Source organism: Spermophilus citellus, assembly GCF_964194105.1.
Source record: "Spermophilus citellus genome assembly, chromosome: 14".
In the NCBI taxonomy this organism is placed as follows: domain Eukaryota; kingdom Metazoa; phylum Chordata; class Mammalia; order Rodentia; family Sciuridae; genus Spermophilus; species Spermophilus citellus.
In genome coordinates, this window is record NC_138194.1 from 102,528,636 (window position 1) to 102,542,530 (window position 13,895).

Below are 13,895 nucleotides of genomic sequence, written 5' to 3' on the forward strand. Positions count from 1 at the left end.
TCCCATGTAGAGGGGACTGAAGGGGCAAGTGGCCAGTGTGTGGTAGGCCCTAGCTGGGGAAGCAAGCAGGGAAAAGCAGACAGCTCCTGCCAACAGCTGACAGATGTCTGGAGACTGAGCTCGGTACGGCCCTACCATACACGGGCTTGGGAAGCAACAAGTATTTGGATCTATGGAAGTGGGGTGGGTTGCCAAGATGAGGGGTTTTCTTTAATACAAATGGGTGGCACCTTGGGGACAACCACACTCAGTGTAGCAGCAGGAGGGTAGCTGAGCAGGACGGGCTGCTCCTTAGGAAGCACGGTGGGCAGCAGGGAGGGGCAGTGGGCGGGGAAGCAGGCCCACAGGAAGGCTCTTCTTAAAGAATGATTCAACAACAAGGAATAAGGGAGAGGGATCTGTATGCCTGAGAATCAGGAGTGCGAGTAGTGACTTCAACTACTGGCTGCAGTAAGTGCTGATGATGGTCCCGCAGAAAAATCCTTGTTAGACCCCTTTTCTTGCGTATGGTCATGAACTCCTCTGCTTTCTGGCAAACTTGTTGCTGATCATGGAAAACTGCTCAGAGCCCCAGAGAAGCAGGTAAACTAGTGAGGACCTGCTTGCTATGAAAAAGCCGCACTGTGGAGACACTCAGAGGAACTACGTGGTTCTGTTACTGATAGAGGAACCACCAATGGTTGCTGTGTCCCGCTGTCCCTTAGGAGGCAAGATACAGCTCCCCAGATTGACATCACCCAGACAATGTGTACCTCAGATGTGACATCCTGAGAAGGACTCCACTCCACTTCAGGAGTCCTGCCTGCTTAAGATGTGACACTGATATGCCATCCTCCTGCCTCCCCTAACCCTCCAGCCTGAGACAACAGGCATGCCTGGTGATACTGACTTTTTTTTAAAAAAAATATTTATTTTTTAGTTGTGGTTTGACACAATACTTTTATTTTATTGATTTATTTTTATGTGGTGCTGAGGATCAAACCCAAGGCCTTGCACATGCTAGGCGACTGCTCGACCGCTGAGCCACAACCCCAGCCCAACACTGACTTTAATGACCAAGTACAGGCTCAGTTATTTGAAGAGTGTCACCATGTTGAGAGCACTCTGACAAGTACACTGCCCTTCATCTGTAAGTCAGAACGAGACAAAACTACTGAAAGGTGGTGGAAGCGATGATTGTTGCTAGGAGACAATATTTGGGGTGAACTTTGGTCCCTTAAAAACTTTTAGTAAAATTTATTAATTTAAGAGAATATTTTAAAGGGAAAGCCAGTATCACTTGCAAATACCAAGGTTTGGGAAGGAGCATTCAAAGGAAGTGGCAATGTGTCTCCCCCTCTAGAGGAGCTCAGCACCGACAGCAGTTTCCCTGAGTGCTCACGGCCACCCTGTTCCTCAGGGGAAGGCCTCACACAATGGCTCTGCGCCTGAGCAGGTGCTGGCCTTGGCAGGGGACAGAGTGAACAGAAGGGTTATCACCTGTGGAGCACCTAGAGCCAGCCTCTGCTGGTCCTGATGTGGGACCTTCAGCACCACAGCTCTTCCTGTGTGTGGCCCCACACATGACCCTTCCAGTGCTGTGCCTACCTCTCGGTGTGTGCTGGCTGGGAGGACAGGAATGGTCTCATCCACGGTAGCCAATAGTGTCCGCAGGGCCAAGCCAACTTCCTAACAGACAAAATCACGGCCAGGGTTAGAGCACATAGGAATTTCATGGTGGCACTGACCATTTCACCTTGCAAGTGAAGTGTGCATGAACCTGCATGCGCGCGCGCGCGCGCACACACACACACACACAGAGTTTCTAACAGTTTTAAGAAAAAATTCTGCACTTCTTTCTCTTAGTGCTGATCCCATCTAGTACATTACAAGGCTCCTTCCCTCTGTAAAGATGCAGATCTCTGTCTGTCCTTCACCATAATGTACCAGAGCAGTTGCTCAGGTAAGAAGCGTCACATAGATGCTAGGAAACAGGCATTCCCTGTTCCCACTTGACCCAGGAAGACGATGGTGCCCACACAGGTGAGGCAGACACCACCTTTCTCATGTGTGCGCACGGAATCTATTCTTGAGGCCATTTTGAATCTTCCACTCCACACTCCATCCATTCTTATAATCCATGTGAGTTGTTAAGACAAGGGCTAACTGCTTAGAACATCATCATTTTAAATTTCATTTTTTTTTTCTAGTATTGAACCCAGGGACACTCTACCACTGAGCTATATCCCTAGTCCTTTTTTGTATTGGGGGAGGGAATACCAAGGATTGAACTCAGGGGCAATCAACCACTGAGCCACATCCTCAGCCTTATTTTGTATTTTATTTAGAGACAGGGTCTCACTGAGTTGCTTAGCATCTCGCTTTTACTGAGGCTGGCTTTGAACTCGTGATGCTCCTATTTCAGCCTCCCGAGCTGCTGGGATTATAGGCGTGTGCCACTGTTCCCACCTCTTAGTCCTCTACTGAGACAGGGTCTCTCTAAGTTGCCTAGGCTGGCCTTGAACTTGCGATCCTCCTGCTTCAGCCACACGAGTCACTGGGATCACAGGTGTGTGCCAGTGCCAGGCTAAATTTCGAATTATTGGTATTGTTGTTCTTATGAGGATCCAAGATGTATGACCAGTATGTCAATATGTAATATGAATAAAATCAGTATGAAAATGGCATTTATACTTGGGTCAGCATGCAAAAGGAGTGGAATCTCTGACCAAAGCAGCCAGGCTTTACCTAAGAGGGAGATGCTCTGGGCGGGCATTGCTGAGAAACTGCCTGCACAACTAGGATGGCTGCAGTACCACTTGAGCATATAGTCCTACAGGACCACCACTCTAAGTGGCCAGGTGATGAATGGAGCATCCCACAGACTACATGACTGATAGTTAAAGCAGTAGTTGCTACTAAATCAACATGCACAATCTTGACATGTCTGAAATCCTGAGTGCTTTTGTTTACTGCTGAGTTGTTTTTTCAAACTTGGCTATGGGTTCATCATGTTCTCCCAGAAGAACTTTGGCTATGATAGTCACAGGAGCACAGTTTTAAAACATGAACCAGAATGATCAAGAAATATCACAGCTTTTAAGCAGCTTTTCTACATTGATGGTATTTCTACAAAGATTGCCAATAGGTACACTAAAAAAGTGGTATTGACCCCACAATCAACAACAAAAAACCTAATTAAAGCACAGGCAAAGTAACTAAATAGACATTTCTTCAAAGCAATCACACAACAAAACAGAGAGCCACCCACCCATGCAGTTTAGAGGCGGAGCAGCTGGAGTTTGCACAGGTTGTGGGGAAGCCAGAGGTGCAGCTGCTGGGAAGCGTGGTGGCAGGATCTGGGAGGATCACAACAGGGCTGCTGTGCCTGCCAGAACTCCTCTTCTGACTGCACACTAGGACTGAAGGCAGAGCCTCGAAGGGCTGCCTGTACGTCACGTGCACTGCAGCACTATTCATGAGAGCCACCAGGTAGAAGCAACCAAGTGTCCACAGATGGACAAATGAATGAACCAAAGCAGGTACGCAAGTACAGCAGGATGCTGCTCAGCCTTAGAGATGAACGAGACTCAGACACATGCCCACAGGGAGGAGCCTTGAGGACATCTTTCCCAGTTACAGAAGCCTGTCCCAATAGGACAAATGCTGCACGACTCTCACTATGTGACAGACCCTGAGCAGCCAGATTCAAAGAAAGATAGAAAGCAGAACTGAGGCTTGCAGGGGCTGAGCAGGAGGGGGAATGAGGAGTCAGAGCTTAACTGATGAAATTTCCGTTTTGCAAAGAGAAAAGTGCTTGAGCTGGACTTGGTGACGGTTCTCAGCAGCCTGAAGCTGCTTAATGTCACAGATGTGGGGGAAGAGAAGATGATATATTTTAAGAAATGTTCCTACTAGTGCTGTCTAGTTACACATATACTATAGTTATATGTAGTAGCAGGATTGATTTTGACATATTCATCAATGCATGTAAAAGTTTGCTCCATTTTAATCCCCAAGGATGGTAATTTTTTTTTTTTTTGTACTGAGTATTGAACCCAGGAATACTTAACCACTGAGCCACATCATCAGCACTTTTCATATTTTATTTAGAGACAGGGTTTTGCTAAATTGCTTAGAACCCTGCTAAATTGCTGAGGCTGGCTTTGAACTTGCAATCCTTCTACCTCAGCTGCTGGAATTACAGTGTGCTCCACCATACTTGGCTCCAAGGATGATAAACTTACCACCGTGGGGGAAAGAAAAAAAAAAAAAAGCATGTGCCAGTACCTTTTAAAAATACTAAAGCTAAGTTTGATGGCACTCTTTGAACTGTAGGACACTTCTGAGCACCCGTGTGCCATCATGAGGGTCTGGTAGGAGCAATGCTGAGCCTCCTGGGCAGTCTTGTTTGGACAGCATCTGTTATTACCTCTCAGGATCCCATTCCACTGAGCACAATTTGAAAAATAGTCCACAGTATTTTTATTTTGGTCTCTTCCTTCTTTTATTTTTTTAAATTAAAACACACACACATACTCACCCCTTAGTTTAAGAAAACCAACACAGATAAATTGTCCATATACTCTTTTGCCTCTTCCTCAGAGGGACAGTATCTCAACTGGATAATTACTGATCCCATGTACTTCTTGGACTCATTCAGGATGTTCCTGCATGTTCTTTAACTTTACATAAATGCCTCATGCTGACAGTACCCATCTGCAGCTGCTGTTTTAACTAGAGACTATATTTGTGAAAGATGGTATCCCTTCAGGACCCTACCATCCTAATGTTTACTGACATGAGAAAAGCAGGAATTCACAATGATGGTGGCTGTCTCCAGAGTCCTCACCATGTGGTGCCTTCACAGCTTCCTAAGCATCAGGTCTGACTCTGGGAGATGTCAGAGACATCTAGTAGCTCTACTGCAGCCTCTGTGCACCGCAGGCTGCACTCACCTTCACCATAGGGACGTACTCCTCGGGTGGGGCTGGCTGGATTTTACTGGACATCTCGATGACAGCTTTCACCAGGCCCGTCACGTTCTCATACACCTTGTCATTGGACCGGTCCAGGTTGGCAGTGGGAGGGGGACTGATTTCCTGGGGTTGAAGCTGACAATAAAAAAGCAGATCATTCTTCTGCTCTCCAGCAGTGGGCGTAATATCACCACAGCTAAATTAGACTTCAAAGCAGACTGCAGAAGATAATGGATTTTCTTGTTTGTATAGGATATAGTTCAGTTTGAGACAGTAAAGTGATTTACCCAAGTGACAAATAGAGTTGGCAATATATTTTTTTCTAATTTTGAGCTCAGCTAAAAGAAATGGAATGGAATGACATATACTGTACTTAAAACTCAGTGTCCCCACACCCCAAGATTATTTACCACAAGAGAAACAACCCACATACTTTACATCTGAGGATTCACCAAATTCCACAGAAAGTCACTTGCTAATGATGGAACACACTACACCAGTACCGAGCATTTCCTTGGCTTTAAGTTCTGCAGTAAGGAGGCTTATGGCTCAGCTGAGCTGCCTAGGAGAAACCCGCTCTCTTCATGATGGAAGGCTCTCACACGGGAGTTCATCCCCAGTGGTCACTACCTACCTGCAGGACACTCCTAAATCCCAGTGGTGGGGAAGCTGCTTCCCACAGCTCTTGGCTGCCTGCTGGATGAATCTGGGCTCTGAGCCTCAGCTTCTCTAGTGGGCCAGATGAAGGGCAGATGAAGCCCCGAGGTACATATGCCCACCCAAGGACACAGGAGATATTACATGTTACCCAGATAACCTGAGTACTAGAGGTAGAATAATGTGTGGCCTCTACCAAATTTTTGGCAGTAATTAAAAATTCAAACTGGGGGCTGGGGTGTAGCTCAGTGGCAGAGCACTTGCCTAGCATTCACAAAGCCATGGGCTCAATCCCCAGCACCACCAAAACATTTAGAGTTATACTAACTACAAGAAAGACACTGTGTGTGCGCGCGCATGCGCACGGATGTGCGTTTAGACTAAATTGCTGTATATGACAGTCATTTGATTGTGATCTTCTGCTGGTGTTCAGTCTAAGACTATAAGTGCCCATTTCTGAACTCTTGGGTACCTTGCCCAAGGAGACTGGAACAGAATTAGTCATTTGTTCCCAAGTCTGGGTACAGGACAAAAAAGGGCAGGAACAGCTCATCTACTGCAAGGGTGTCCACCTCTCAGTTTTCAGACAGCATCAGTGCTGTTTCTGGCATTTGTCAGTCATGAGAGATGAAGAACCAAGCAAAAGTGCCCCCCGACTCCTGCACCAGGCTTCCCACTTGCTAGTTCAGGGTCACATGCAGGGAGCTGGGTGTGAGAGAGCAAGCTGGACAGACACACAGACACAATGTGCTTACCCTCCATGGCTATTGTCCAACGGAGGTGAGGAAAAGTTAGAGGAATTTATCAGAGGAAGGGAAAAAAAGAAAAACAACATTAATCAAGCAGCAGATACCTCCCTAAACACATGAGCAGGACGCAAGGTACCAGCTGTGGCTGCAACCCGCTCTTGCTCTCTGCCATCAGGAGCCACCTTGTCTTTTGGGGGCTCCATGCACAGTGGGTGACTTAGAGCCTTGCCATGCACCACGCTTGTTCCCATGAGATAAGTGAGCAGGACAGTGTGCAAAGCCTGGGAGTGACAAGTGGCAGCCGTGCAAGGATCAGCAGAATGAGGCTTCTTCATAAAAGATGGGGACGTTTCATCACTGGAAATGCCACCTGACTTCCCAGGGATTTGGTTCCCACACCTGGCCCTTCGCATCCTTGGGAATCTGCACTGGCATCTAGCTACACTGCCCCAAGAAAGATTCCTGGTGTGCTTAAAGACCTCAGAAGCTTATTTTAAAAATCAAAGTATAAAGAATATCCTTCTTTTGAACCAACTATTATTATTATTTTTTAATATTGGGGATACTGAACCCAGGGCACTTAACCACTGAGCCACATTGCCAGCCCTTTTTATATTTTCTTTGGAGACAGGATCTTGCTAAGTTGCTGAGGCTGGCTTTGAACTTGCGATCCTCCTGCCTCAGCCTCCTGAGTTGCTGGGATTATAGGCATGTACCACCGTGCCCAGCTTGAACCAATTCTTAAGAGAAGGTTCCATGACTTTGAGTAAAACCACCCCTGGCTGTCCTCTGCCTAAACAGGCAGTGAATGGGAGAAACAAGCACCTTCTCCTCTTCTTAAAAGTATCTCAAAAGATACTTTTGAGATCCCCAGCACCTGACTGTAGAGATGCACTTCTCTCTGGTACTTCCATGTGCACTGGAAAGAAGAACTCTAGAACTCATCACTCAAAAGAAAGGGCTGGCTGCCTTTTACTTTCTGCAGTGAGGACCTCAGTGCAGTCTTGTTTATCTTCCCAGGATGGCCTGTATAGATTCCATCACACAGGAAGACACATGGCTTCTTCAGGAGGGTGCCAAGGGTGTATTCCACCAAGAAACAGGATGGTTTGCAATTCTAGGGGTGGAGGGTGGCCTGCCATGACTGTGACCTGCTTAAGGTTTCCCTTCTTATGGTGCTTCTAACCACGCATGGTGACACTCCAGAAGTTTAGAGAAACATCTGTTCTTGGTTTCCTATTTTCTAGAGCTCAACAACTTGGAAACTCCTTGTCTGGCAATTAATGACAATCAACTGTCCCCCAGCCATGTGGCAAATCCCACCCCTCAGTGTGGTGCCTGAAGCCCCAGAGCTCCAGGGAGGCTCCAGGGGGAGTGTGACAGCATAGGGCTTGGGATCTGACCCCAGCACTGAAACCAAGCCACAAGAGCAAAGCTGCCAAGGAAAACTGGGATGATTTCTGGCTAAATGTTATTTGAATGATTATTTTAGTTATACCTAGTTAAAGGCAAACATTTCTGTATCAAAACAATCATTTTCAAGCTACACTTACTACAGATAGATAATAAAGGAACAGGCATGGGCTCCACACTAATCACTTCAAAATCTTTTTTTTTTTTTAAATATTTATTTTTTAGTTTTAGGTAGACACAATCTTTATTTTATTTTTATGTGGTGTTGAGGATCGAACCCAGTGCCTCATGCATGTTAGGCAAGTACTCTACCACTAAGCCATAACCCCAGCCCGCAAAATCTTCATGTATTTTAAGCATATTGTTTCTTTTTAAATTTTCTTTAATATTTATTTTATAGTTGGACACAATACCTTTATTTCACTCATTTATTTTTTACATGGTGCTGAGGATCGAATTCAGGGTCCAGCGTGTGCGAGACAAGCACTCTACGGCTGAGCCACAACCCCAGCCCAAGCATATTGTTTCTACCAAGAGTTTACTCATGAGGTTATTCCAGGTGTGGGACACGAAGGTGTGTCAGGGTTCTGGGGTTCCTCATCAGCTTCTAACGTTGTTTTTTTACTGGAGCACAAGTCTCGTCTTGTGGCTTATGAAAATAAGCTCACTAACCTGTTTTTTTACCATTCTGTTTTTCAAATTTTTACTTAAAAAATCTGTGTTAGGAAGGGTCATGTCTTTGCTGCTTCTGAGAATACCCACATGTCCCTGACAGCACTGGGAAGCTGCAGGGTCCCAGGAGCTAACGACTGGCCAATAGGTGCTCTGGATATTCATCGGTTTCAGGGCAGCGTGGGCCTAGCTGTCTCGCTGGACACCCCCCAGGGAGCAGGCTACACCTGCCAGCACCAGCCCACTCACTCTCTAGTCACCTCCTGGATGGACAGGGCAACCCTACCCCTGGTGAGGATGCGTGCTCTCTTCCGGGACTTGGGATAAGAATGCATATACCTGACCGGGGTCAGCTAGAGCAGCTCTACAGGTGGCACCTTGGATCAGAGTGCAGAGGTGTGCAGTCCATGGATCTGCAGCAGCATGCCAGCCCAGCCACCAGAGCCAATGACCATAAGCACGCTGCTTCCCGTGTGAGGCCAACACGAGGATGAACGTGGACAAGGTCTGAACCACACCTGACGGGGGGAAGGCACTCCAACATCGCAATGAGTGTGTGGAGCAAAGATCACCTCCACCCAGCTCATGTGCACTGACCTGCGGTGCTGTCTACTTTGAGGTGTACCATGTGTTCACGAAACACCAGGTCGGGAAGAGCTCTGCCCCTCAAACCACCACCTGCCCCGATTCCAGACAGTCAGATCATGGGAATGGTGTGCCTCTGGTCAATATATGGGGCGTGTCTAGAGAAGTGGCTGTTAAGTGGCCAGGCCAGAGGGGCTCCCTGTCCAGGTGAGGAAAGCTGCCCCAGCTCTCAGGCTTGGCAGGGGGCCTGGGAGAGCCAGATGGTGAGCTCCGGCTCCCAGCCAGGAGCAGAGTTGATGAGCCCAATCAAGGCAAGATGATGGTGTGCCTGGGCCAGTGCTGCTCTTGGCGGGAGGTGGGGCTCTACTTGTTCTCACAGGGGACCACCTGACTCTGGATGGACAACGATTATGAGCTAGAGGCGAAGTGGGCCCACAGGTCCTCACCCCTGGCATCATGGCTTAATTAATTTACAAAACTTGATTTTTTAAAAATCAACACTTGATTTCCACAGACACGTTGTGCCTCATGGGAGGAAGATGTAGGCACAAAGTCAGAATGTGATAAAGCCCCTAAAGTCAATCATGAGAGAAAACTGGCAGAGTCTGGGTGACACTTCCCTGGCTCTCAGGGGATTCAGAACCAGCTGAGTTCTGGCCCCTTATGGTCCCCTCTGTGCTGTCCCCATCCACTGTATGACACAGACGTCATCTTCCAAGGACAAAGGGATCCAACCAACCCTAAGAAAAGAGCATGCCCACATCTGATGCCTACCTTGACACCCTCGTTGTAGCTGTCCCCAGGGCTGCTGAGGCTGGCAAGGCTGCCCAGGTGGCCGGGGGCTCCGGGGCGTGGAGGTTTCTTTGGTGGAGCTGCAGGATCTGGCAAAGCAGAAGGACTTCCTTAAGGGTAATGAAGAAAGCCAATGCCCTGCACTGGCACCAGGCTCCTGTCCTAAGGGCCTGTGGTGTTACAGTATTAGATTCTGCTTTTCAGGACTCCAGCCATGGCTGAGTGTGGTCAGAACCAAACTTGCTGTGATCTATTGGGGGAAGGCTTAAAATCTTGTGGACATCCCCCAGCTGTGACACTACACTTACTTCCAACCTGCTGCCAACTTACACAAGTATTTAAAAAAAAAATTTGGTACTGGGGATTAAACCCAGGGATACTTAAATACTGAGACACATCCCCAGCACTTTTTACTTTTTAATTGAGCCAGGGTCTCATTCAGTTGCTGATGGTCTCCCTAAGTTGTTGAGGCCATCCTTGAACTTGGGATCCTCCTGCCTCAGCCTCCTGAGCAGCTGGATTACAAGTGTGTGCCACTGTACCCAGCTACTTACACAAGCTTTTGACACACAACTCATTTCTTCACTGACCTGGTTTGCCCACAGGCTGATAGATGTGTTGGTTTCCAGTCTGTGGGAAAGGAAAATTGAGTCAATGTACTGATGTATACAGGGAAAGAACCATCCCACTCTCTTCCCTATTCATCCACCCCCGGAACTCTGCCAGATGCTGGGGCATTGGGATGAACAAGACAGCTGCCTGCAGGGCTCAGTGGTGTGGGGAAATAGGCAGGTGACACCTCACACCAATACTGTGTGTGGGGAGGGCTGTAACAAAGGCAACCTCGGGGTACTCTGGTATTCATACAGATCTAGAACTTTCCTACATGGATGTCTCTGGTTTACCATTAAAGGTCTGAAATCCCAGCCCTCCCAGCATGTGTCCACTGCTTATCTCATGCTCAGGGTCCTTCTACCCCCTCTGATCACAGTAAGGGTGCAATCAACAATGAAGAGATAGGGACCTGGTAGCACTGGGGTGTTTGGCAGTCCCCATGGGCTCATGCTGTCAGTGTCCCTAAAGTGCTGTGTACATCAGAATGGGTATAACCCTCCAGCAGTTCTAGAACAAGGCAAGGAAACAGGGACAGGGTAAGGGGAGGCCTCTAATGGAAACAGTCCTTCTCCAGGTCTTTATGCCTGACACTGCATTTAAAGTAATAAGTCCCTTGTTTTTTTGGTAGAGACTGAACCAGGGGTGCTTAATCACTGAACCACGTCCCCAGGCCCTGTCATATTTTTCATGTTTTATTGTGAGGCAGGGACTTGCTAAGTTGCTGAAGCTGGCCTTGAAATTACAATCCTCTTGCCTCAGCCTCTTGAGCTGCTGGGATTAGAGGTGTATAGCCAACCTAAAGTAATGAGTTTTATAACTAAAATGGGGAAAAAAAAGTTTTAGAACCATACCCAACCTTGTAAAAGAAAAACTTTTCTTGCTCATTTTAAAATAATGATACATACACATAATTTAATATGCTTTGTTTTCTACTGAAAAGAGCTACTTCTTTAAAATACCAGGACAATGAAACAGTACATATAATTAAAATGACTATTTTCCCCAGAATCACAGTTGTTTTCAACCTGCCATTTATCACCCTGATTTTATCCTGTTTTAACTAACTAATTTAACTACTTATATTTTCTTCTTCTTTTTTAAAGAGACAGGATCTTACTATATTATGTTGAAAGACTGGCCTTGAACTAGTGGGCTCAAGTGATCCTCCTGCTTCAGCCTTCCAGGGGCTGGGACTGCAGGTGCTGTGACACTGTGCCCAGCACAAGCTCTACTGCCGAGTTGCATCCCTAGTTCCCACCCTGGTTCCCAACCTTACAGACTCTCAGAGCCTGGTGGTGGGGAGGGGTCCTAAGCAACGTGCTTTCTACCTTACATGCCATGTTCACGCTTGCATTTCTTCAACTAGCAGGTACTGAGCCCCTGCTTTGTAGCTGATACTATACTGGGTACAAACCAGAGCTCCTGCCCTTGTGGAGCTGCCATGCTTTGGATATGAGGTATCCCCCCCAAAGCTCAGGTGTGAGACAATGCAAGAAGGTTGAGAGGAGAAGATTGGGTTGTGAGAGTCTTAACCAAAACCAGTTATTTAATCTCTTGATAGGGATTAACTGAGTGGCAAATGAAGTGGTAGGGTGTTCCTGGAGGAGGTGGGCACTGGGGCATGGCTTTGGGGTATATGTTTGTATCTGGCAAGTGGAGACCTCTCTCTCTGCCTCCTGATCATCTTGTGAGCTGCTTCCTTCTGTCACACTCTTCCACCATGATGTTCAGCCTCATCTTGAGCCCTGAGAAATGGAGCCAGCCTTCTAAAGACTAAGGCCTCTGAAATCGTGAGCCCTCAAATAAACTTTTCCTTCTCTACAATTGCTCTGGTTGAGTCCCTTTAGTCACAGTGGTGAAAAAGCTGAATAAAACAGAAACTGACAGAGAGGTGGAGAGAGACACTTGTGCCCACTCCAGACAGCACAGGGCCAATGGAAGGAGAGTCCTGAGCTCAGGCTTGGAGATGGCTGTGATGGCCAAGCTCATCCTACGTAGGAGCCAAGCCACGTGCAAGGAGGGAGGACAGAGAGCACGCCTGGGGAGCAGCGAGGTGCCAGGTAGCCAGAGAAGCCTGGGCTGGGTATGGTGGTTAATATGGCCAGAACATGATGCAGTGCCTGCTGGCTGTGCTGCACCAAGATTTGGCGGTAAAACCTACACAATTCCTAAAAGGCTTTCAACTCGGCGAGCTTTCTGGTTGATATTAGGTGACAACCAAGCTCAATTAACTAGAAAATTTGATTTTTGAAACATTCTGGAACCACCTAACAAATGTGCCTGTGTGCAGCCAAGCAGGTTCCACTCTGGAGGGGCAGGCACTGGAAGGGAATCCCATGTTCCACACATCGATTGGGCCAGGTGTCATGGGCCTGCCGGGCCTCAGTATACTTCTTCTCTGAAGCTAGCGATGTACCCAGTCCTGGGCTGCAGTCACAAATTGAGTATGCTACTGACTCACAGGCCATCTTAAAGGTGCAGATGTGACTCTGTTTGTCATGCACACAGAAGGGGTTAATTTCCATCAGCTAGTCATTAATGACTATTAACTAGGTGCATGTACTAGTTACACATTAATATGACTATTGGCTACAGCACACTCGTTCACAAGCTGTGCTGCTTTTTACCCAAACAGCTCTCTCAGAACATTTCAAAAATGTTAAAGCTAGGGGCTGGGGTTATGCCTCAGCGGTAGGGCACTTGCCTAGCATGTGCGAGGCACTGGGTTTGATCCTCAGCACTACATAAAAATAAATAAAATAAAGGTATTGTGTCCAGCTACAACTAAAAAATAAATATTAAAAAAAAAAGTTAAAGCTAAAGAGTTCCAAGAAATGTGCCAAACTAAATGTTGTCTTTAGAAAAGGACCAATGTGGTCATGGGGAAGTAAGACAAGCCTGCTCTGCCAGGTGGCCACAGGAGTTTACTGCCTGGGTCTGGCACTGCAAGGAGGCCTCTGCAGCAGCCAAGTCTACGGATCTGTGGAATACAGGTGACAACAGGGCCTAACAGTAAGAGGAGTATCACGTGGAGCCCATTCCACACAGCACTTTGCAGTACTAAGCACCAAGCACTCTTACTACTGTCTACGTCTGGCATGCAGAAAATCATGACATTGCAGGTAGGCCTGTCATGTGTTGTCTGACAGTTCTTACGAATAAGGCATTACTGAGTAATCCTCCTATCCAGGTCTCATTTCATTTGTTCTACATATTTTCTGAGTATCTTCTATGTACCACATTTTAGAACACAAAGAATTTTTCTTTTCTAACAAATATCCTATTAGCAATTCTCTCACTAGTGAGTCCTTGAAGAGTTTTTCACAAGTCAGGAAAGAATGCTTGCTGTACTTGAGTCTTTTCAGCCTAGGAAAGGAGCTTGGTGGGTGATGCAACATTGCTTACGAGCTGAGGAACGTCAGACTCAGGCTACCAGCAGAGTCTGAGCTGACAC

At 47.1% G+C, this 13,895-nt stretch overlaps 2 protein-coding genes across 19 annotated transcripts in view; one reads left to right on the forward strand and one right to left on the reverse strand.

Moving 5' to 3' along the window:
* CHRAC1 (chromatin accessibility complex subunit 1) overlaps window positions 1–13,895 on the forward strand; it is a 237,913-nt gene that overhangs the window by 123,966 nt on the left and 100,052 nt on the right. The window lies entirely within an intron of this gene.
* Window positions 1–13,895, reverse strand: part of PTK2 (protein tyrosine kinase 2) — a gene marked incomplete at its 3' end in the record, with an annotated part of 231,814 nt that overhangs the window by 2,043 nt on the left and 215,876 nt on the right. For 17 of the 18 annotated variants that reach the window (XM_081266332.1, XM_081266331.1, XM_081266330.1 and 14 more), the window contains 4 exons: window positions 10,417–10,456; window positions 9,809–9,915; window positions 4,938–5,093; window positions 1,588–1,668 (listed from right to left, as the gene is read on the reverse strand). In XM_081266332.1, coding sequence (XP_081122458.1) covers window positions 1,588–1,668; window positions 4,938–5,093; window positions 9,809–9,915; window positions 10,417–10,456 — 384 coding nt within the window. The remainder of the gene's footprint in view (window positions 1–1,587; window positions 1,669–4,937; window positions 5,094–9,808; window positions 9,916–10,416; window positions 10,457–13,895) is intronic. The other variant, XM_081266325.1, reaches the window with a different exon arrangement.